Source organism: Pungitius pungitius, chromosome 18 (genome assembly GCF_949316345.1).
Source record: "Pungitius pungitius chromosome 18, fPunPun2.1, whole genome shotgun sequence".
In the NCBI taxonomy this organism is placed as follows: Eukaryota; Metazoa; Chordata; class Actinopteri; order Perciformes; family Gasterosteidae; genus Pungitius; species Pungitius pungitius.
In genome coordinates, this window is record NC_084917.1 from 9018907 (window position 1) to 9044577 (window position 25671).

Here is a 25671-nt window from a genome sequence, read left to right on the forward strand (position 1 = left end):
AATTATGCAATTCATTTGAACCCCTTCAGCCTCGAAGGCGTGTTAAATGTTTGCAGTGTGCTCCATCCGAGCATGGCATGGCTCAACGGGGGTCAATGTCGTTGCATGCAGCTCATTGACCCCCACTTTGGTCAACAAGGAAATATCTCAACAACTGCAAAACTAGCATTTACCTGGAAGCACTGCAGTGCCTCGGCACAACCTCACAGAGCTGCCGCTTGGCTGTGAGAGTTTAGTCTTGTTTCCTATGATCAATTGTAAGCCATTTTTAACAGACTAGAGCATATGTTCTTGATCTGTGCAGAATTGTTTAGAGAAAACATTTGAGCAAATTCTTTTGGGGTTGTGGAGACCCAAACTGCAGACATATACCTTCTATCAAATGAAATATGTAAATCCCCAAATATACTTTAATTTAGTTAAACATGTATTAGTATGAGTAGGTGAAGGCCAGTGCTGATGAGCACTTTAAAGAATAGTGAGATTGAAATTACAATAGAATACATTCTATTAATCTGTCCTTTACAGCATTCATCCACAATGTTTGCGTGTTAGTCAAAACGTGGCATCAATCAAGGCCCGGTTCAATTAGTGTCATGGCTTTAACAGAGAGGAGGAGGAGGAGGAGCATCATGCAAGCTGCTGTCCTTTCAGTCCATTTGGCAGACAGACAGACAGACAGGTCCAGACTGTGGTCGTGCGGGGCGTCTTTCCAACAAACCATCCTCGCTTGTATCCCAGACTCCAAGATGCCCGTCTCATATCACCAACGATACCTCTTCCGATGCAGCCGACGGTTGTAGCAGTGGAGCCGGCTGATTAATTCAACAGAGTATATTTCCACAGCTCGCTTCACACGCATACAGAGAGGGAAAGAGAGAGCGCGAGAGAGAGACAGAGCGAGAATAGGAAGAAAATGCGTAAGAAAAAGGGAGAAAATGATGGAGGCAGGGTGTTAAGGAGGAGGGTTTTCGGGGGTGGGGAGAGAGTGAGAGAAAAGGGAGGATAGGAAAGGGAGAGTATGTGGAGAGGGGGCGGAGGAAAGGAGAGCGAGAGAGCGAGAAAGAAAGGGCGAGCGAGAGTCAGCGAGAGAGAGAGCGAGAGAGAGAGAGAGAGAGAGAGAGAGGGAAAAAAGAGACACGCAGGCCCTGGAGCTGCTGCTGATGCTGCTGCTGCTGCTGCTGCAGCCGTTTGACGATTCCCCACCCAGAGAGAGGAGGCAAGAAGGGAGGAGATCAGAGAGAGGAGGAGGAAGAAGGAGTAAGCGACACCTCAGCCAAGATGCTCCCGTGCTAGCCAGCACTCACGGTAAATACTCGACCCCTCACCACCACTTCCACTGCCGCGGTACGTCTCCTTGGCCCGAGCGTGCTTGGGTTTGATCTAGCTCCGTGCAGTCCTATATATAGTGCACAGGGTTAGCATAGCCAAGCGGCTGGGGAAAAGCTGTCTGTGCAGCTGCGGCAGGAGGAGGCGGACGTCCACAGAGAGGTGGGAAGGAGTGGAGCATTCGTACGTTCTGTCTCTGCGTGGACTTAATGGCGAAGAAGAAACCCCCTCGCTTGCTCTGGGTCTTGACTGTAGCAGGGCCACCTGTTTGGAGATGTGTGGGTGTGCGTGCGGCGTGTGTGAAAAGGGTGGGGGTGGCGTTACGGTGTATGGGTCTGATTGTGTGTGTTTCTGGCTCGGAAAGGTTAGTACTAGCATGTGATTGTGTGCACGCCTGTGTGTGTGTGTGTGTGTCTGTGTGTGTGATGGGGGGGGGGGGGTTTGGACATGGATTCCAAAGTGCAGGACAGCGCTGCTTTTTGACCGCTGTCAAGTTACAAATCTAATCTTGTGCGTGTGTAAAAAAAACGGCGTATGTAAACACATGTTCACTCGAGCCCTTAGAAACACTGGGAGACAGGTGAACATGTGATGCTTTGTCAAACAAATAGGTATTGTGTGTGTGCGTGCGTGTGTGTGTGTGCTTTGACGTTATTGGCTCTAGCAACCTGAGCTTTTCCTGGTTCCTGGCTGCTGAGGGGTTGCCAGGTGTTGGTGATGAATATTATCCAACTTGTGGCTGAGAGACATTTATTTATCCTCACGAGGCAAAACCTTCCTCCTCAATGAGTGTGTATTTTTGTGCTCATGGGAAGATGCTGTCTTTACACTCGTTTGACAGTTCGGCGGATTCTAATACAACCACCCTCCCATTCCTACCTTCACCGTCAGTTTGAGATATTGATCAAACGTTATGGTATGATGGGCTATAGTTTATGGTGCTGTTGGTGAGGGTGCACATAGCGTCCCCCCCCTGCCCCTCCCTTTCCACCACAGGGCTTTTCAGGTAAAAAAAAGTGACAGAGTTTGTGGAGCTACTGGTAACAACCTTACAAGGTTACGCTAATGTAATGTTTTGGTATCTGTTTGGTTTAAACATTTTGAAATAAAAGAAAACTTCCACTTGTTTATTTCATGTGTCACTGTAGGCCTTGCATGGTAGGAACACGTAGGCCATGGCCACGTTGTGTGCACAGAGTATGTGTGAAATTTGCAGCATCGTCTAAATGGTAGAATGGAAGTTGCTGTCATTTAGGGGTCGTGCTGGTCGTGCAACTCTACATGCTTAGAATAAGTGTGTGTTTGTATGTGTGTAGGTTAGAAAATAACCTCATTTTTCTGCATCATTCATATGTTTGAATGTATGGCTGTGTGGGTGGGTGAGAGACCAAAAGATGGCAGAGGAGAAAGAAAGCATTGGTTTTTAGTCTGTTTCTGCAGTATTTTCCTTGTGTGAGAAGAGTGTCACTCTCTCTCTCGACTTTTTTTTCTCTCCAGTTTCCCTCTTTTTACCACTAAAAGGCGTGAAAATCAGCTATCAGAATTGATGTGAAAAATTGTATATACTACAGTAATTACGCTCCTCTTGCACCATTCTCTCGTTTCCTCGTCCACTTGTTCATCACCATGCGGCAGACCTGGTTGTCGGTGCCAGCTGATCAGTTCAGTTGGACGCTAGCGGGCGAGAACAAGAGAGAAGGAGGGAAAAAACTTGTATTCTCAGTCTCATGGTTGATTGCTTTGTCTTAGTCTGGCAGTCAAAAAGACAAAAATGTTGCTCAGGACAGGCCGGCAATGCAACAACACCATAACAGAAAAGGCACTGTAGGGGTGTGGCTGCACACACCAATAAGCACATATCTACACATGCGCCAACATGTGTTTAGTGTTGCATATTAGCAAACCTTTGTGTAGCTTACACACAGAAAATTACATGTTTTCATGTCCATATTGTACGGTATTATTATCATCAGTGTATCCATGCTTGCTGACACTGTACTCTATTACACATCCACATTATGGTTTGGTTTGTTTTGTTCTATATTCTGTTACTTGCTGGTGTGTACACTCACTTCATTCATTCTGCAGGGTTTAAATAGCAAATCCGTTTGATTTTTTTTTTTGCTTGCTTACATGTAGACAATTCAAAGAGCACCAGATATGTTGGATGTGATACTCCATTGCTACTTTTTATCATCCTGACACACCTGAAAGAGAACAGTTTCTATAGCAACCCAATGGCCCCTCCCCTCAACCTCCCACCCCTGTTGTGTGTGTCTGAGAGTGTATGTGTGTGTGTGTGTGTGTATGTGTATGGGTGTGTTTGAAACGTGAGTTTTTTTTAATGCAAACACATGCCTAAAATGAGTGAGTGGTGTATTGATCGCTGGCCTACACGTGTTGATGTCATCTGGCCGGCGGGAGAAGCAGAGAGGGAAACAATAAAGGAACATTTCCTCTGCACATTTCCTGGCAGCTTTTCAAGATACACAGAAGTTGTATTAAAGGCAAGAGACAGAACACTGCAGAGGGGGGAAAGGCAAAAAGAGAAGGGTGGGGCAAAGAAGGCAAGTGAGAGGTGGAATAGGAGGAGTGCAGGCAGTAAACGGATGTCTGATTTAAGTCTAAATACAAATGCAGCTTCAAATGAATGGCTGGAGATGGATTTTTAAGGATTGATTGACCAGGTTAATTAATCAGATAATATTCAAGCCAACATGTTTGTTTTAGGAGTTGTTGTCTCTCTGACTGTTAAGCTGTCTTCTGCCTTTCACGTCACCGTATCAGGTGTACAGAGCCCTCTGGATGACATCACCAGAAGCCTCTATTTGACCCTGAACCAAGTTTGAGGTTCTATTCGTTGTAAAATTTGCAATGTACTTTTAGGATAGTGTAGCAGACCAAAGTGCCTTTTCAAAAACTATATTTAGGAGCTATTAGATTTAGTTTCACTACATAGTTTCACCATGGCAGTGCAAGGATATGTGAGCCCTTTAGCAAAGACACACACTGCATAACGGTCCGTTTATTCCGCAGCACTAATCGTCTCCCACTGTCTCCTGTCCTTTTTTAGGTTTTCTCCCTTCACTTTCCCCCTTTTCCTCTCCCCCCCCCCCTTTGTCTCCTCTCAGTTGATGTCACACTTCTTTTCTCTCTGTTCCTCTAAATAACTACACAGTTCCCTAAATTACACCTGCCTATTGCCTCTGTCTTTCTGTCTTTCAACACTTCCTTTCCCTGGCATTGTTATTTCAGGACCAGTGGTTTGTATCTGGATAGGCTTGAATGATTAAACACAAGACAGGAGCTTTTGGTGGAGTGAACACCAAGGAGAGAGAGAGAGAGAGAGAGAGAGAGAGGAGAGAGAGAGAGAGAGGAGAGAGAGAGGAGAGAGAGAGAGAGAGAGGAGAGAGAGAGGAGAGAGAGAGGAGAGAGAGAGAGAGAGAGGAGAGAGAGAGGAGAGAGAGAGGAGAGAGAGAGAGAGAGAGAGAGAGAGAGAGAGGTCAAACAGACCAGCCTGTTTGGATACAGATGACAGGGCCTGTGCTTTTGTAACTGTCACCTATTGCTCTGCGCCACAGAGTCCTGCTCTCTTGAGACTTAAAACTCGGTCACATGCATTTGCACCGCACTGTTACAGCAGACATTATAGAGATCTCTGTATTGCTCTATATCATTGAATCCTGAGTGTATTATTAAGCACTAAGTCGAAAATAATAATAATACAACTTGTTTTGAGCCCACAGGATGTGGACTCTTTGTGGTCTGCAAAGGATTTTGAATTTTTTTTAAAAGATTTTTTAATTTGAATTAGTGATAATGAAACCTTTCCACCAAGGTCTCATTATCACTATTTATTTTAAGGAATATTCTCCATGTGATGTGCGTGTAAGTATAGCAATGGACTCAATGGTTTTTGCTTTGTAGCTCCGCTCACAGTAGCTTGAGCAATACTAGATACAATAAGAATAAATACCAGGTAGATATTTTTATTTGAAACAATGATTTATTTGTGATTAATGATTAATTTTATGCACATGCCTCACAATAAAAGTGTTTAGTGTAAAATGACAAACGGCCACGAAAGACACAAATGCAATGCAAGATCAACAAAAACAACTGAATCAAACTTAAACGACCTCAACAAAACAACAATACATCTGTTAAGGAATATATGAATAAAGAATATTTAGGATCCACTCCGGTATTGAGAGCAAAAAATGCTCCAATGTTTATCAAATGCTTGTTTTTTATTTTATGCAAAGCAAAGACAAAGCCACTTTAATGACGTATCATGAAAAACAAACTATTTCCGTGCTTGTGCACATGCACATGGGTTTCTGAGATCTGAAAAATACCACATGTTTCTAGTAGGTCAATTAAGAAATGCAGTCCATGTAACACTTTCTACTGGGTATTTGTCTTTGTTAGAAGACTGTTTGCTGCATTTGGAGGTCTGCTGATGAGTAAAAATAATGCTAATTTAGTGACTTTAGTTTGCTCCTTAATGTAATAGTATACACTGTGCGATGGTCCTCCGCTAAGGCTCAGTCAGTGTCCTTCCTAGCGTACTGTACGTTTTAGCAACTGTGCAATGGGGTCAGATGTAAATAATTTAGCACCTTTTGCTGTATGTTTTGCTGCAGATTGGGGGTCACGTGTGTCTGTGTGTGTGCGTGTGTGCATGTGTGGGGGGGATTGTATGCCCATAAAGACATGTGTGTGGGGAAAGAGTGTCCACTGCTTGGCTGGGTGTGGCTTGTGTGTGTTTGAGAGAGTTTTCATGGATTTGCACGTGCTTCAGCGTTTATACGCCAGCTCGCGTGTGCGTTTTGCATGTGCACGTGTGTTTTCTGAGCATGGGGTTCCACCCAAGCATTATGTGAGCATGAAGGTCCATCGAAGCACATGTAATCCCTAACCAGCTCTTGGGCTTCTCATTAGCATCAGACTGATCCTCTTCAGAACTTATTTTCCAAGCCTCTGATATTCTCTGTGGCCCGAGGGAACAATAGGTCCTGTTCACATCACATGTGTTATGTCATCAATGTGACTGGAAGCTTTGCTTCTCACCTCACGCGAGCCCTATTTCACTCTGACCGCCTGCTCCCTCAGCATGTACACACACGACACGTGCACACATTTTCGATGTGCACGTCTCCTTGCCCTAATGTTCCCCGTGGGGCATGTGTATTCTCAAGAGAGGCGAGTGTTTCCCCCGGAGGGCCCTGCATATACTGTGCAGCTGGAGCAACCTCTCCATATCATTATAGTACATTATGGTAATATGCTCACATGGATTCGATGTCCAGACCACTTTCATTTCGATTTAGATGCAGTTGTGACTAATTGCAGTCTGCGTCTTTCATCAAATTTTGCTTCACATCTCCTTTTTTGTTTTTGCGTAGATCTTTGGATTGAATTCTTTGAATGTCAATTAAAAATCTCTTGTTTGGTCCATAGCCAGATACTATGTATAACTTTGCCAACCAATGCAAAATCTAAGACCAACAATGTGACAACTGCTTTCACCCACTTATTCAAACCAACCAATTGGAACGAGCCACTAAATTAACTAATTCACAAGAGTGATGCTACTGCTAAAATATATTTACCATAGAGTTGCTCTGTGTTTTCTTCTCAATATTCCAAAAATAAAATAATATATGTAAAAGTGCGCTCTATGTAAGCATGTATGTTGTTTCGCAAAATGTTCCCAACATAAAAGCACGACAGGAGGAACCCATGACTTCTTGTGGCGGGTTTAACAGAAACTCTACGATTCATTAAGCATTTTATTGCATCATTTCAAACAGATTGTGCAATAACAATCTTATAAGATCATTGCGCGTCAAACTATGCGAGATGGATCTAATAGTCTTGATTTTGCAGTCTCTCTTAAGGCTGCAGCTAACATGGTCTTCCATTATTGTGCACTCTGCAATTCCTTTTGATTTTCTTTTTTAATGTGCATAAATTGATAACAAAATGATGAGCCTCACATTTTGGCAGAAGAAATTTGGAATCCCCAGGGCTCTAAATTGCTTAAGCATTGACCGTGTGTATCCTGTTAGTCTTATTAGTAAAATGTTTCAAACTTAATGGGAGAGGTAATGGGCTCACCATTAAAAATTGCAGCTTAGATGTGACAGATTTGGTGTCTTGCCCCATGTGAGTGTCTCTTCTTTGTTGCAATATGGTCCCATTCGTCTCTGAGCGCCGGTGGAGACTCAAAAGCAAACACAGAATAAGACTGTTTATACGTTTACGACATACAGAAGCACAATCGTTACGGACTCCTAGCAGAGTTCAGATGAGTAACAGGAGAAGCGAGCGCAGGACGTCAAAGAGTGAGGTGAATGAGGATGTGCGTTACGTGGAGGAGGAGTTAATCTCTCCTGGCGATGGCGGCGGCCTCTCCTCTGTCTTCTCTCCTCCATAAAACTCTGGATTGTGTCCCGCTCTGCACACCCACACGTTAAAAAAACGCACAAGGCAGGACATTGAGCAACCAGGACGTTCAAACCAAACACAAGCTGTCTGTGCAGGGATTTCGTCCCAGCGAGGAGATTTTGTCTTTCCTGCCACATTGACCTGATGTAGAGGCTCTTGGGCTCGAGACATTAATATTACACGCATGTGACTGCGTAGTCTGGGTTTCCATTCAAGCTGCAGTTGATCCGCATTGTCAAATGCCGGCGTGGGTCACATATTTATTTACACACCCACCAACTGCAGGGGGTTTCCTCAAATTATTCACATATTATTCATCAGGAGAACTTTCCATTTTAACTTGATAGAGTCTGTATTTGTTTATTATGAGTGGTAGTACTGGCCACGTGAATCATTTTTTGAGATTTTGAATCCTTGGGAAAAATGAGAGGTCTGGAACACTGTGAATGCTCAAGTGCCTGAGGCTGATGCATGCCTGGAGACGCTAGTAATGCAACTCATTCATGCACATACGCATGCACTGACACACATACATACTTCAACTCACATGGCACTACACTGATGTTACTCACTGCCATCTGCGTCCACACTTCCACAGAAATAGTAGAGGAGTACAATGGACATTTGACAAGTACGAAAGAAATGCAGATGATTGTTTGTTATTGTGATGGGGCGATAAAGTGCAGAGAGGGTTAGGCCTGCTGTTCTGCTAATTTGTTCTGTAGCATAAAAGCGTAGCAGAATTAACAGGCTAGCAATTTAGCTTGTTAAATCCCACATGATGCAATGCTACAGCATTTACATAAATTAAGCCGAACAAAGTAGTCCCTCAGTTTGAAAAAGCGGTGTCCTCCTGTTCTACACTTGGACCAGTGGAGAAAGTGTTAAGTTGGTCAATTTCCCTCATTTACTCTGACTGTCTGTTCTTCATAACTTTTCTCCTCCTCCTTTAAGCTGTTAATGCAAATCCTCACACAGTGAGTCTGTGACGTTTAGTTTACAGGGAAGCTCGCTCACTACGATGCTTACCATCCTGCTACGTAGATTGCAATGGAAATGTATCTTCTTGCATTTCTATGGTTAAAGCCACACGAAATTACCCTCTTGGCATACCGGCTTTGACAGTTATGTGTACACAAACACACACGCACATACACAACCACAGATTTGCCACACATTCATGTTTTATGAATGGGGCACCTGTAGAGACAGAACAGAAGTTAAAAAGATTAGATCGGTGACATTAAGGCAACAGTCACTGCACTTTATTATAAGCACGAAGAATAGATGAGGAATGCCAAAGGTTGCATTCCAAATAGGAGGGCACAAATGAACTCTACGTGACGTAAAGGTCAAAGAAAATCACTGCTCTGTGAATGAACTGAATGTACTGTATTAATGCACAGTACTTTGTTGTAACAATTTATATCAATTATGTTGAGACTCTGCTGTATTTTGCCAGAGAAGCAGGTTTTACCTGACTATTATGTGGAAGTCTCTTATGAAAAGGGGAAAACCTGGAAGGCCTTCAGAGGACAAACTCTGTGTTGTACATCATCTTTTATGCTGCAGTCAAGACCCTGCTAATTCGACATCATAAATCTCCCAAATGTCCCTTGTTTTCATAACCACTTCCCTAAGTGGGGCTGTACAGAGCCAATGCTCAACTGCTTTAAGTTAAAATCAACCTTGAAATTGTGTCCTTCTGATATGTTTTATATATTATTGTTAACAGTCTGCGGTACAAAGGTTTTTTTATTTTTATTTTAGTTTGACTATATTTTGAACAATTTTTCAGGTCAGTGATCCATTATTGTGAAATAATACATGTGATTCTAGAGCTACATAGCTGTATCATTGCATCATTGTATTAATACGTTATAGTTTTGTGCAAGACAACCGTTAAAAAACTACATTACATACATGAATTTCCTTCATCAACAAAGCGGCTTTTGGATATTTCAATATCATATTTGCCGGTCTGGATGTCTTCTTCTCTGTGACCTTTGCTGGCGTGGTGGCACTCTTTTCTCACTGTAGTGCTTCCAAGTGTGGATCAGCAGAATATTGGGAAACTGTTGGTAAACTGTTGGTTGGAAACATGGCAGCGTCTTTTGGTTCCCAATAACTTGAACAAACACCATCCTTTCTATTACTAGCGCCACTTGCTGTAATCCTTCAGCACCGCAGCACCGGTTAAACTATGAACGTCATATGCGATGGATCAAGACTGTTTCCCAGCCTTCAAATGTGTGTGATGTAAACAATATCTGGTCTTCAAAATTGCATCATAGTGTTAATTGTGTTCAAAGAGTCAGATGCAATGAAGATTTTTTTTTTATTGGTTTGAAAAGAAAAGTTGATATGGTTCTTATTTATATCCGTCAACATGATTCAAACGTGAATGAACCAGTTTTTCCTACGAGGATCCACATTAGTTAAGAAGGTCCCAGAGTTGTGGGAGCTGTCCGTGGTTCTGATTGCTTCAGCTATCGGACAGTGCTGAACGGGCAGCTGATGTTGCAGCAGCTATCAGTGGTCATGGCTTTGACTCCATCTGCCCATTCTCCAACCACATAAGTGCTGAACAATCTCTGACGTGGATACACACAAACACACGGTTTGGTTGGTATGCACACACACATCTGCTGTAGCTCTCCTGTTTAAGACTATGCTCAAACTTTCGAGGAGAGCTTAGATTTTCAAAGATCTAATTTAAACAGTCTTTACCTAATTTATATGATATTCTTTTTTGGGTTGAGATTGAGGTGAGATCTTTTTTTGTTATGATGTTTACACTTAACTCATGAACTCCAGTTTAACTTTCACACAAAGTTGCTGTCAGCATGAAGCATAACCAATTGTGTGTTCATTTCGTTATGTTACATTATGTTTGCATTAATCTCTGTGTTACATGAATGTTACAGCTTCAACTATTAGATTTGATAGGACTTCTCTGCCTGCCTGTGACTTCAACGCTGCTCCCACTGAAGACAACTGATGTCGTCAATGCCTTTCCGCCCACGGTTAAGTGGAACAAAGTGTTTCACCGTGACATCTGATTAATGACAATCCCCCTGGGAGTTAAGAGAGAGCAGCAGCAATCCTCTACCCTCAAATTAAAAAAAGAAATCCCATTTAGAGTCAGCAGTGGAAAATTACTTTAACAAATATAGCAAATCCAAGAGTGTAATTTTCTGTGGCTATGAAAGCGAAAATATTTGAATGTTACAATTAAATTCCATTCATTTCTGTTTAATTCTTAAGTGGCACATCAGCAATTCAAAATCATTAACATTTCCTTAAACATTTTTCAAGCCTGCATGAATATATATATATATATATATATATATATATATATATATTCAAGAAAAACATAAAACAGAAACAAGCACCGGAGTAAATTTGGCTAAAGAAAGCTGGATGTGCTCTTTATTAAATGCCTTAATTGTCTATATTGTTAAATAGTGCAGCATGGAACCTTTCCCCTCAGCATGACATGATCACAACCTTGTGTGTGTCTTTTTTTTTTAGTGTAAAGTACATTTTGTGCAGGCTGGCTGGCTATTTCCTCACGTTTCCAGTCTTTATATTATGCTAAGCTAAGATAACCCCTGGCCGTAGCTTTATGTATCGTGTCAGTGGTATCAATCTGCTTATTGACTCTCATTGACAATGTGTAGTGATAGCTGATAGTTGATGTACCTATTCCTTTAAAGCTTTCTGACATCCAGCCACTTGGAACATAGTGGACAATACTATTATTGTAAGGTTACCAATTTCATTCTTCAAAATGGTACAAACTAATACTCCTAATGCAGAGATGTTGAGAAATTGAGATCTGGGAATCTCTGCAGATTAGATTGTGGTTGTTTAGAAGCTCAGTGAGAGGCCACTTTGAACCCAGCAGATTTAGAGCCAGCAGCTAAATTAGTGGGTTTGAGGAGAGGATGATAATCATGGTGGTGATGGAAAGGGAAAGTGTGTGAGTGTGTGTGTGTGTGTGTGTGTGTGTGCGTGTGTGTGTGTTTGTTGGAGATGGGAGATAGACTGAGAGAAAAGACAGAACAGGAAAGAAGAAAGTAGTTGTCAAAGTGAAATAGTCATTAGTGTTGTTGAGGTCTCTCGCCCTAGCTTGTCCATTCTTTCTACACACACATATGGCTCTCACATTTCACAACTACGCACAGATTCACGTGCACACCCCACTTTATCTGCATAGATGTCCTCGGGAGACTTTTAAAGGGGTTAGTCCTTAAGAGAAGGTCTAATTATCAATTCATTTATGTATTACAAACAGATTTCTGTTTATTTGTGCATATTGATGGTTGGAATTGTCGCATGAATCTGTGTGCGTGTCCCTTGGCTTAGCAGTGTAGCAATGTGTTTACAAGAGGTTGCGAAGTGTTAACCAGAGCTGTGAACGTGTGATTCACTGGAAGTGGGAGGAAGTGGAGAAGCAGACATCCTTCCTCAGGCCCATTAAAAGGAGCCTTTGAAAGGTCATTCTTTTTTCTTTTTCCATTTGTCTTTCTCTCTTTTTGTTACCATAGCAGCCTTAAGTGAAATCCAAACTTCTGCTCAAACTATCTTCTCCCAACCCGTCCATCACTTCCGTCTAGTTACCTTTACATCCCTTTCAACCCCCTCCATGTTTCCCTCTGGCGTCAAAAACAAGGCCACGTCCTGGAGTGCTGGCGCAGAGGACGGCTGCAGCTGGCACCTCGTGATGTGTCACGTCTACCATAATGAATTAATAATCAAAGCCAGAAGGAACAAGATTGTTTTAGGCTGCTTCCGTAGCTCGGTGTGGTTCAAGTACAACTGCTGCTGCTCTGTGGTCTGTGAGGTAGCGTTACACAATGTGAGCAGGGTGTGAACTCACGCACCAGTCCCTGTGTCCCTCCCCGTCCTTGTTTGTTCTGTGTCTCGGTTTGATTGTGTCGTCCTCCGACAGCCCGCGCCGTCTCCCTGCCCGCCTGCACACAAAGAGAAGGATGAACCTGGCTGGCCCCTCTCTTTTCTGCTTTTTTTTCTTCTCCTCTTCTCCTCTTGGCCGGGAGTTTATTGAGTTTCTCGATTTGTCCTGATAAATTTGATCATAAAGCGCTGCGCTGCACAATCGTCTCTTGCGCAGCAAGCGGACATACTGTACAGTGTCTGAACTCCTCTTTTGCTTGAGTAGATCATAGCTATCAGGCTCAGGAGGGCATACCACACGTGTGTGAAGCGTATCACGGTGTTTACATCCTCGTGGCTGTGCTTTATGCAGCTAGAATCTTGCCAGTCGGATGTTTTTTGGCGCTGCAATCGGATTAAACCCTATTTTAGAGACTATAATATGTACATTTTGAGTGATAAAACATTAAAAAAACAGTTCTTGAAAGCCACTGTTTCCAAGCCTTTTTGTATGAAGAGAAAGCTGAATGGAGAGAGGGCTCGACTGCTTTTAGAAATGACTTATGTGCATATTATTATTGGGATGCTGAGAATGACAATCAACAGTACGGGCTCAGAGCGCCAGCGTAAAGTGGTATTATGGGCCAGGGTATGACCAGTCGCAGTCTCTTAAATGCTCAGCGCTGTGATAGGAGGCGAGCGATGCCCTAGTTTGAGTCTGCCGTAATTATGTAATGCTCGAGTACCTGCAGCACCGGCGGCATGACAACTTCTGAATGTGGATGTGAGCAGCTGAGACTGCAGAGAGGAACTGCACACCTCGTTTTAATTTCATGCACGTGGCATGCAACTTAATCTCATCTTGAGTTTGCCACTTTTTGACTCGCATTAAGCACTCATTTGCTTATTCAGCATTCAACTGACATTATGAGCACTCCCTCTTTCCATCACTCCACTTCCATTGTCTGTTATTTTTCTCCCTCAACTTCTTTTCCATCGTTCTCTCTCTTCCCCTCCTGTGCCTCGTCTCTTTTTTCAGCTCTCACCATCCCTTCCTAAAGCTGTATACCAAATGGAGAGAGACAGTGTGCAGCTGTAGTTTTTTTTCTCCAGAAAGCATATTAGATAAAAGCTTAGCCCCACCCCCCCCCCACACACACACATGCGCACAGAGGGAGGGGAGAGATCGGCCCTAACTTGAGTAGTTCCTCGGCCGTTTATATAATAGTTTTAAGATGGAGTTGCATACGTGATGAAAGTCTTGAGCAATGAGCAAGAGGATGCATCATAGATGTAGTGACACACGGAATTCTCTCTTGTGTCTCTTGCTTATTTAGAGGGCAAAGCTCCATGCCGCCTTGCGGGAGAAAACTCGTCTGATTAACCACAACAAGAAGACGCCCGAGTATGACCAGGTATGGCACCATACCTGCAGTGTGAGGCACACAAACACACACGCACACACATGCACAATGATCCACCAGGCCGTGATCAATGGTAACATCGACTGTATACTGCACCAGTGATCTAGCTCAAGCACAAGGTGTTATAAATGGCTGCAACATCAGTCATATGTTGCTGTCTGTGATCCGTCTCTGCAGATCAATAGACTCGCAGCCTTTTTTCCCCTTTTCTTTTGTCATCATTCAGCATGTAGCACCTCTTTGTGTTTTTTTATTACTTCCTCACCCACGAGTGCTAGTGCTGTCACGTCTTCCATCTTTAACATACACATCATCGCTACGTTTTCTTTTCCATCACCGTGTCCTCACTGGCACCGTCAGCCAGAGTCTCCCACTTCACACATGCATACATAAACACACACACACACACACACACAGACCCAGATGGAGACAGTCTGTGATGGTAGGCGATTAGCCACTCTGGCGCTAATGGTGACTTTCACAGAGGGGGCAGATTTGACACGTGTCCAGGGACTAAGCTCGGAGCTTGTGCTCCACTGTGCCGCACGAAAAGATGCCATCTGTGCACCGACAAGGTGGGCACAGAGATGAAAAGGAAGTGTGTCTGGTCCCGCCAAATATACAGTATGAATGAGGCGCGACTGGTTTGTAAGACCCATCCAGGCAGCCTGTGGAAATGAAAAAACGGAAGAAAGGGGAAACATTATAAGAGAAAGTAATCAGAGAACAGAAATTGCAGTCTCTGTGGAGGAGTTCAAGGGAATGAATTGTGTCTCTGAATCTCTGACAGCTTCAAAAGAAAACGTATTGACTAAAGATCATAGTGAGCTTGTATTGGACTTAATGTTCATGTTACTGTTTCCACCCTTATAGAATTGCCTTTGGGGAGTCAGGGTGCTGTGTGTTTACATTGACAATTAGTCATTTGAGTTTTGAACATTACAGAATATTTGTCAAATTTGTATTGGATTAGAATATGTATTTTGTGGAAATGGTAAAATAAAAGGTTTAATTACCAGACCACTGTTTTTAACTACTGATTTTATATCTATAACTCTATTCTCTGCTTAGCTTTCATGTTTTAAGGTTGTTTTTACTTTTTACTTTTAATTTTAATATTTAAACCATCTTTAGGTACATGATGTAAAAATGATGCTTATGCTACTTGTGTTTCGGCTCAAATAAATGGTATGAAATCCTTCCCTTTGGTGTAGTTTTGTGCACAATGAGCAAGCAAGCTTATGTGTTGTTCGCTCGTCTCTTTTGCTTGTTATCGGGATGATTGTTGAACGGCTGAGGGATGGTTTTGCCCGGTCTTAGGAGGCCACCTTGAGAGGAACCAGCTTGACTCAAGGCCTCTGACTGGTGAAGGAGCGAGAGGCAGAACGCTTAAGCAGCTCTGTCTCATCACGGCTAAATTGAAATGTGCTGATCAATCTCTCTTCAGAATGTGAACTCCCAATCAACCCTCCAGCAAGAACGGCCCCTATTCATGAATGTAAAAAGTCGGTATACTGCAAGAACAAACCTCATAAAAATTGCACGTTTCTTTTGCTCTTTGAAAAAAGACGGAAAAAATGCTACATTTACTCTCAAGTAACAAACAGGGAGGAAATGAAAGTGTTCCCCCTGGCTTTGTTGTTTTTCTGTTTACCCGTGTCTCCGCTGACCTTTTTTTTTTTCCACGGCTGTTCACATCTCTGTTCTTTATAATCCTCCTAATCTTCTCCTGCTCTTTTCCTCGGCGTAGGTGCGACCCGACTATGAGCAGCTGAGACAGACCTTTGCTGTAGTGAGCCAGGAGAGAGACGTGGCCCAGCAGCAGAGGCACCGCCTCCACGACATAGTGGACAACCTGGGACGGGTTGTAGAGGTGAGACGTTGGGTCAACGTATGTTTACTTTCATCTCATATAAGACTCAATACAAACATCCGTAATCTGCTTTTTCATAACTACGGCTCCTCGTGTCTCTATTGCAATACGTCCCCCTCCATTCTGCGGTGTTCGTAATTTAAAACTTCATTTTATTTTAGTCATGCATACAAATACCTTCACATTTTGGAAAAAATGAAAAAGAGTAAAACACAACACCTTTGCATCTCAATATTACTGAATCACCTATTTAAGTACTAGGGAGTATTGTGTCAGAAATTAATCCTTAAATTGATCGGCCTATTACAATTTCCTATATTTTATATATATATATATATATATATATATATATATATATATGGCATTTCCTCTCTCTCTCCACATTTTATCTTTGGTTTGGTTATAGATTAAATTATGTAAATTGATAAAAAGTTAGTTCAAGGGTCAATACCTTAAAACTGCTGTAGTTTCTCTCCCTTTTGTGAAGAAGACTAGTGACCGATATGTCTCTAATGCAAACCCTGAACAGCTCTTTCTGCTAAGTAGGAAAAGCAAAAGAATTATGGGACCCAAGTTTAAATCGCTTATCCTCCTTTATCCTCACTGATTCCATCCGTCCACTTTCTACTCTGACATAGTGTTTATCTCGACACATTTCTCCAGCATTCCCATCTGCGCTCGCTCATCCCTTAGTGGTTCTGTTCAGCTCACGCCACTCCCCAGATGTGCAGGTTTTTCCAGCACTTTCTTTGCAGCCTCTTTGTGAAATATCCAAATCTTCCATGTGTTTGTTTTTCTGAGAAAGCTTTAGAAGGACAGCGATTGCAACTCATGAGGTGAAGTGTCATCGGATTCACGGAGAAGCTCTTTTTTTTGCCGGGTTACAGTCTGCCAATAGTAATCAGACACAGTCTCCCAGCGCCGTGAGAGCCACTCTCATTACAAATCTTCGCCTCCTTGTATCTGCTATCGATTGTCTGTTTGTCAGGATATTCCAGAGAGGAATGTACCCATCAGAGAAAAACTGACCTGCTTTCTTATACGGCAAAGAAAGGTTTGTCACTTTCTCATTGTGTATTGATTAAGCAGACAAAGATACTATTTAGAGAAAATGACATGGGGCAATGTGGGTGGAGCAGGGAAAGATGGGGAAGATGCCAGACTTCTTCAGTTAAAGATAATGATACACGGCACTGTTGATCTAAGCTTTAAAGTTATTTAATCGAATAACAGAGGAATTCTTTTCAAATAGATTTTTTTTAAGAATACACAACAACTCTCTCTCATGCTAAAGGTGTAAAGGGCAATGTAAATACAAATTGAACGTGGCCTGTTACAATTGTAAGTGCAGTGGACAGTCCGTATGATTAATCAGGGCTAGTGGTAGCTAATGTAGCTTTGAGTCACCAGCCACAAGCAGAGAGGAGGAGATGGCTCCAGTGGTCCACGCGCCCAACAGTATACTGCCTTAAGCACAACTGATGTTGCCATCACTTAATTCATCAGATTAAGCACAACTCCTTCTTACAGACCCGTTAATATGTTTCCCTTTGAGCTTGAGACATCCCAAATGACTTTGCCTTTGGCAACACTTTTGGTACCTTAAACAACTTCACAGCCCAACCTGTTTCTTCAGGTTCTTGATAGGAGCCCCAGGCCAAAATAAGAAAGGTTGGTTGGCGTCTTAAGGGCCCGAGCAGCAGGCTGATTCAAGGCTGTTGGTTTCAGTCTGTCTGTGGTTTCACATGACGGAGGGTACATCCACGAGTTATAAAAAGTAGTTTCTAACTAAGGCCCCAGTGACAGGCTCTGAGCCGGCCCAATCCTCTGCAGCTTAGAGCCTCTCCTTGATTATGCAAAGCAGTAGCTGCCTGCTCAGGACACCTCGAAGCCACTCCGGGAGGTAAAGAAGCTTTTCTTTTTTTCACAAGAGAGAGAGAGAACACAGAGAGAAAATGATGAACGTCAGAGCTTTATAAGCCGTCTTTTGTTCTTAAGCCTGTGGAAACATCTCACGGCCTTAACTCTGTTTCTGTAAGACGTGGCAGCCGGCCGTGACTCCTCGGATAGATACTGTTTAGTTATGACTGGGCTAATTTGAGCAAGGGTCGATTTAGGATCAGCGTGGACAGCTTCGTCTGAGTCAGTTCGGAGTGTACAGTGGGTCACATGTATGTAAAAGCTGATGCCGTACAGAACGTTGTCCTTCCGCGGGGGGGGGGGGGGGGGGGGAGTCTGACACTCGAGTGGATTCAGTTGCAAAAAAATCGCCGCCATTAATAGGAATAGTCGCGGAAAGGATATATTGTCAAAAATCCTCATCTGTATGTTCCACATAACTACATCCTCTCCCTCTCTCTGTTCCTCCAGCATATGCACAGGGCTGTAGAGCTGAAGCAGCAGCTGCAGATAGAGCATGAGCAAGCGTTGGTGGTCCTCCACACCAAGCAGAAGCAGAACAATCGACTGCAAAAGGTGTGGCCTTACGGATAAAAAGTACACAATTCTTCGTTAAAAGCGTTTTCTCTTTTCGTGCTTTTGACATTATGCTATGTTGTTAAGCTCTTTGTTCAGTAGCCGATGTGTCAGGAGTCATTGAATCTCTGATACTGAAGGAGAAAATATAAACACCATCTAAACCTGTCAATTGAAGGGAAAATCAGCAGATTTATCTACGAAAATGCATTTTCGGCTTCCAACACTTTTCGCATTATTTAATAGTGTGACAAAGCCCTGACGACACCCTGTAAATGTCTTTCAGTTTGCAGTTTTTTAGGCCTCGTATTCTGTGGAATCCTTTTATTGAGGTACATTTTTACTTTGCTTAGAAACGGATTAGATAAAACTCCAATTATGAATTTAAATTAGTAGGGCTTTTGATAGACCTGGAACTGTTGTATGATGTTTAGTTACCCATCTTTTCGTCTTGAATTTGGAGTTAATCATGCCTTAAATACGCTCAGTCGCCCTTGTGTTCAACAATGTGGAGCCTTACACACCATACAAAGATAAAACAAAAAGCTAAAAAGACTGAATAAACTCAAATTTCCTGCCGTATTAGACCATGCGGTTTTTATATGGCTAAAAACCACTGAAGGGTGACTGCCTCCTCAGAAAGTCCACTCAGATGCCTGCATGTACCCTCTTACAGTCTTTATTTGCATTTGTCTTTTCAAAGAGAAACACTCAGACACTAAACAGATGCCGAGTAATTTGAAAAACTTTGCAAATGTTTATTTTGGGATGTTGAAAACTGTGCTTTAACTTCTGCTATACCAACCACGCCTTGCACGCTAAAACAAATCTGTTACTCCTCATCAGAGCCATCGGGAGTAAGCAGCTCCTCAATTACCAGGGCTGTGATCAACCAGTTTATCGGGTTGACAGTATGTCAGCAGTGCGCTGTCTATTCTACCTCATGGGCCTTGATCACAGTGTCAGCTGCCACGGTCTGTCTCTGCGCGTTCACTGCAACTCCGGTTGCTACGGCTGACCGAAAGCACGAGGAAGCGGCGTACCCGTTTGAGTTGCAACTTGACCTCAGTGCTACTTTTGCAAAATATGCTTTGGATCTGTTTTAAGCCGATGAATTGAGACCAAAAAGGTACTACAAAGGGCACAATGTAGAAACACTCCATCTTCATTTTAGTATAGAAGTTCAAATTGATATAGACAAAGAAAAATACAAAATAAATACCTACCTGGTAATGCAAAGGAAAAAGGTCCGTACAGGTGCATCAGCAAGGCATTAATGAGATTGCAAACAGCCTGTTTGGTGACAATGCATTTGTAGTGACCTTAAGTTAAGCACGATGAGGAAAACCAGTCCTGGGTTTTTGAGATAACACTGTCTTGTTACAAGACCCTTTTTTTATACAATATCCTCATTGGTTCTAACCTTCACTCAGACGCATGCTGCGGGAGCGTCGTCGGGGGCCATTGGCCTCTGTTCCAGAACAGGTGGTTTTGGCAAAGAATTATATAGTTAACGGGCCTCTTTTTGCCGAGACTGTAATACCGTGTTGGGTTTTAATTAATCCACACTGGTTTTTGACTCAAAAAATAAAGTAATCCCTTTTGCTTTTGTAAAATAGTCCTTCAAACTTCACCAGTAGTTGCAGTTTTCACATTAATCCTGCAAGCAGGCTGAATACTGACTGTCCCTGTGATGAAATCACTGACCTGCTGTGTTTCATCAGTCTCTTAAGAAGCTTGTCACTGGCTCATCTACTCAAAATTATTTTTCTCATTTCACTCTAAACCCTTTTGTCCCGACAATAGGGTAAAGATTCCCTGTGAGTGTAGTTCAAGTAGGGTCATGGTATCATCCGTCTAAAGCGCTTTAACGCCGCTTTACTGAGCAAGCAGGCCGAGTTTGGCTGAGTCAAACATCGAGAGTTTGGTTGGACATTACTTGTGCATTGAATCAATTGCTAGTCCCTGTCACATGCCTGTTTCTCTTCACCGATGGGCGGACACGAAGTGCAGCATGAAGAAAAACAGCCCGATTGCCCGTAGGGTCGAACACAAAACAAACCCCTGATTCCTCAGTCCAGACTAACAACATCAATAAACGGTCTTTTTTTGTTTTCTTTCACTTCAAATGTTGCTTCTGTATTTTCATCAACAGGGATAGATATATACCATTGTTTTGTGGTTAACGATTGCAATACCATTTATTATTCTTTGGTTTAATCTTCATAATGCCATTTTTTTTTACTTTACTACTTTTACATTATTTTTTTCTTCCTGCCCCTTTTTTTTCTAAACAGAACATTGAGGACAGAATGTTTCAGGTATTCGTTTTTCCTCCCTGATTTGCTTCACGTGTGAATTTTCAACAAATCCTCAAAACTTTCCAAACCCCAATTTGTGAATGTGAATTGAGAATCCATTCGTGCTCTGAATAAAATTGAGTATCAATCCACTTGTTGTGTACACCTCATCCATCTTCCCTGACTTCCTCTGATGTACGTATGATATAACATACTTAAAGTCTAGAGTGTAAATGTTACAATCTTCTTAACTACTTGCAGTAATTAGGCTTCCTTATCAGAGTTTAACAGCGTTGTGTATCAGCGGCTGCAGCAATGTGGATGACTCCACAGACTGCAGTGGATCCACTATAACGTGCCATTAAATGCTGAAACATGGCTCTTTGGGGATCCTCTTCTAATTGGGTCTTTGTTAGATCAGCGTTAATAGACGAAACGTATCCTTCAGAGAGTCCCTATCTGAACATTACATGTGATGAAGTACACCCCATGCTTTGTGTGTATATTTTCCCTCATGTTACACTTTTTCCCTCTTGCGCTCTCTCTCTCTCACTCGTGCCTGGGGTTGCTTTCCCTCCATTTGGCCATTAAACCCCTCTCTTTTCCCTTTTGTTGTTTTTTTAAAGGTCCAGGTTTGTGACCTGCAGCGGAAATGCCGGTCACAGAGTGAACACTTCCACCAGCTGTCCGATGAGCTGCTGAATTTTCGTTTGCGATCAGATACTGTGGAAATCCTTAACACTAATCCCGCCTCCCCACCCTGGATCTCTCACTGCTCGGAGAAGAACATTTCCCAAGTGGCCGTTGCATTTGAAGTCCAGACCAAGACAGGTGGGTCAGCGCTCTCAACTCACAACCCAACTTCAGATAGCCATGAACGTTGAACTGAGAAAAGGAATTACTTTTTTTGAAGCCGACCATGGTGACTCTGACAGTCTTTTGGAAGTAAATGTTACTGAAACTACCAGTGGTCCACTACCAGTGAGCTCCACCCATTCCAAAAAATAATGACACTGCACTCTAGATAAAAGCATTCACCAAATGACATGTTATCAGAGGGGCTGGGATCAGAATGAAATGAGAGTCAGAGTGATCTAATCCCCAGATGCTCACGTAACGGCTGGATCAGCTCAGTCCTGACCAGAGGTGGACACCATTAAGGATGGCACTGCTTATTCGTGATCAATATCTACCCTAATTGCTCATAGGTCTGATGTATGACATGAACATGGTTTTAACACATTAGTATTCTAGCGATACACAGTGGAACCTGCAGAGCCAGCAGATATCAGCGATGTAGATTTATACAGTCTGGCACAGACCAGAGGTCTTTGAAGTGCTGGAAAGCCTGTTTTATCTTTCTCTTCACTTGAAACAGAGGGGGCACTCACTGATGCTTTCGGGATAATGCATAACATTACTCACTCAGTAACCGCAAGAACCCACTGATACCGCAGTCGCATGTTGTTGACTGACTTTAATTTCCTCAAGGAATTCAGCTGTTCACACTCTTAGACTGCGTTTTTCTATTTTGCTGGGAGTTGTTCAAGTGTCTGTGTGTGTGTGTGTGTGTGTGTGTGCGCCCCCACCCTCCGCCCCACACACAGAGACCTCAGTGGTATTTAAGGACAGATGCATTGCAGGTGCGAGGTGTTGATGAGCCTTTGAGAGTTTGCTGTACACTCACTTCAACAGGAGATCAATAGCTGTGCAGCGAGCAGCAAATTGGTGCAGAAGGAATGACAGTTGCTCTTTCTTTGCTATGGAAATCAATGTCTCCAATGTCTCCCAGGCGATGAGAGCGCGGCCAACCCGCCTCTACTGATCGCCCGCTTCCCGCCCTGCACACCGCAGACTGGAAACCGAAGGAGACCAGAACCGCTGTCTGTCAAATCCAGCACCGTGACAACGGACCGCCCCGTCAACCCTCGACAGCGGACCCCCTCAGAGGTGGGTCAGATTCAATCGACGTGACCCATCCCCCCCCCCCCCCCATCCCATCAATGCCCAAACTTTTCTTCACGATAGTTTAGAGTTAGTCATGCACTCAAAGGGTAATGGCTTGCTTCGCTTACTCTTATATGAATAGTGCGCCTATGGTAAATTACGTTAATGCTGGTTACGTTGGCCATCTATAGATGGAGGATGAGGCCAGCCCATCATCCAGGTCCAAGGCTCGCTACACAGGCCAGGTCCGCCTTTGCACTGCCCGATACAGGTGAATCAGCTTCAGGAATCTGTTGATTTTATTGCACATGATCTCACTAACTGCGTCTTTTATCTTTTAATGTAAATGTAAAAAAAAAAGGCTACTGTCATGAAAACTCAAATAATGGGAACCCCTCATTTCAGTTACAACCCGTACGATGGACCAAACGAGCACCCGGAGGCAGAACTCCCCCTTGTGGCTGGGAAGTATCTGTACGTGTACGGAAACATGGACGATGACGGCTTCTACCAAGGTGAGACGTGAAACAAACCTCAGAGCAAGCATAATTATTCAAAAGAAAAGTTATTTATAGAACAGCACTTTATATATCAAAGATCACATTACAGTAGGAGGTGTTTGATGTTTTTCAAGTGTGTGGTTTTTTCCTGAGTGCTTGTCTGCTGCTGCAGATGCTCAACAAGCGTGCGCATCATCGCATATTGATTATCTCGCAATGAGATAAAATGCCAAAGTTGGCTGGTGTCAGCTAACGGGGAATCTGTTCCAGTCAAAATGTGTGCTCTACATTGTGTGTATATATATATATATATATATACACACATACATATACTGTATATATATATGTATGTGTCGTGGTCCCTACACGTCACTCTACAGTATCTCTTGTTGACTTTGACAGGACATCATGATCAAACCTTAATGTAAAAGGACTATAATGCTGACGCCCACCAATACATCCATGATCCCCCTTCAATTTGAGCTCAGATGATGGTGCTGTTTTGGAGCTTTGGAAGCTCACTTTTAAAACTATTTTCAAGCAATTAAAACCCCAGCTGCTGTTCAACCCTTTTAAAGTTAGTGATGTACCCACTAGGTGGTTAGTATCTTAATTTGTCTACACCGGTGAGTCAGTATGCTCTGCGTCAGAGTCAAGAACACATCCTGTAAACTTTTTGTAACTCTTGATTGAAGTGATTTGCCGTCTAATCTTTTTACAATTATGGAGGCTTCTCTGTCAGCGGCAATCCTAATCCCCCCCGACTAGAAATCCTGCTGTCGCCGCACTCCGCCGCAGTCACAGTTGTACTCAGCTGTAGTGATTCATTAGCTGTGGGCGGGGAAATTGAATGGTGGTACCGTGGAGGAGCCTTGTATTTACCACGCAGAAGGGAGACGAGTGCCTCGGACCAAGCTGTCGCCGAGATGGGACCTGGGTCCCTTTTAGCCCGATGACTAATCCAGCCGGGCTCAGTTTAGTCATCAGCACACACAAGCAAAACACGCACTCATTAGCACGGGAACACACAGAAGCCCACAGATGGTCTTAAGGTCTCCCAGGCCTCTGTGGAGAAAGGGATTGAAGGACCAAGAGGGTATGAAAAGACAAACTCCTTCCCTTTGGGGGAGAAGGCACAGTGCAAATCTGGGCTGCACTCCTCCCTCCCGCATTGACTGCAGCATACATGCTCAGGGGTTTTCATGGAAACTAAAGTTTGTATTCTTCAAAATGTTCTGTGTCTACTGGAGAGAATATAAAAGATGACACTCAAGCATCATTAAATCTTACTACATAGGACACAGGACATACTGTAAGTTTACATAGTGTTTCTCTAACCTCTCACTCTTTCCCTACCGCACGAGGAAAAAAGAGCTCAATGGTGATTATGTGTATTCAAGTTACAGCTTTTCCTTGTGTATTTTTCTCGTGAAGAAATAAGTGAGCCTTTAGTTTAACATTTGCATTTGGCATCACGGGGGGACTGTCTTGCTTTTTCTACAGAAACAAGACCAGGGAATCATCAGGCCTTTTTTTCATCAACATGAGTCACAGTCACAGTTTGTCGAGTTATTCATGCAATGTCTTTCTGTGTCACAGGGGAGCTGCTAGATGGCCAGCGAGGACTTGTTCCCTCCAATTTTGTGGAATTTGTCCAAGACAAAGAAAAACTAGCAATTGAGTCGGGGGAGAGGGGAGACGACCTGGCCCCTCTGGACCACATGCCCCTGGCCTTGATGGCCGGGGATGGCGGTTCCTCCCAGGACGGCCTCCTGGGCTGCTCAGCCAACGCCTTGGTTCCCTGCAGCAACGGGACGGGGGGGCCGCTTGACCCCGAGGACCTGGCTGAAGACGTCGTGCCTTATCCCCGAAAGATCAACCTGATCAAGCAGCTGGCACGCAGCGTCATCGTGGCCTGGGAGCCCCCGGTAGTGCCTTTGGGCTGGGGGAACATCTCTGGCTACAACGTGCTAGTAGACGGGGAGCACCGCGCCACCATAGCGTACGGCGGCAGGACCAAGTGTCTGCTGGAGAAGCTGGACCTGGACGGCGGCGTCCATCGCGTGGCGGTGCAGAGCGTCACGGACCGCGGCCTGTCGGACGAGCTGCGCTGCACCCTGCTGGTGGGGGCCAACGTGGTGGTCGCGCCGTGCGGCCTCCGGGTGGATGACATCCAGCGCGACACTGCCGAGCTGTCCTGGTTGCCCAGCAACAGTAACTATTGTCACAACGTGTTCCTGGACGGGGCAGAGCATGCAGTGGTGAAGGCAGGGAGGTATAGACTACGCTTCATCAACCTGAAGCCCCTGACGGTTTACAAAGTGACGGTGGTGGCACAGCCGCACCAGGTGCCGTGGCAACTGCCGCTGGAGCAGAGAGAGAGGAAAGAAGCTGGTGTGGAGTTCTGCACCCAGGCTGCAGGTCAGCAATGCTCATTTCCATAGAGATACATTATCAATGCTTTTTTAATA

At 43.6% G+C, this 25671-nt stretch overlaps 1 protein-coding gene across 5 annotated transcripts in view; it reads left to right on the forward strand.

Moving 5' to 3' along the window:
• The window catches only part of rimbp2a (RIMS binding protein 2a), a 45288-nt gene that overhangs the window by 8590 nt on the left and 11027 nt on the right, over positions 1-25671 (forward strand). For 2 of the 5 annotated variants that reach the window (XM_037484992.2, XM_037484988.2), the window contains 7 exons: positions 15856-15978; positions 18349-18453; positions 21380-21584; positions 22546-22703; positions 22892-22971; positions 23106-23215; positions 24800-25621. In XM_037484992.2, coding sequence (XP_037340889.2) covers positions 18352-18453; positions 21380-21584; positions 22546-22703; positions 22892-22971; positions 23106-23215; positions 24800-25621 — 1477 coding nt within the window. In that variant the 5' untranslated portion in view covers positions 15856-15978; positions 18349-18351. Of the gene's footprint in view, positions 1-330; positions 1309-14018; positions 14097-15855; positions 15979-18348; positions 18454-21379; positions 21585-22545; positions 22704-22891; positions 22972-23105; positions 23216-24799; positions 25622-25671 lie in introns of those variants that run through there. The other 3 variants (XM_037484991.2, XM_037484989.2, XM_037484990.2) reach the window with 3 other exon arrangements.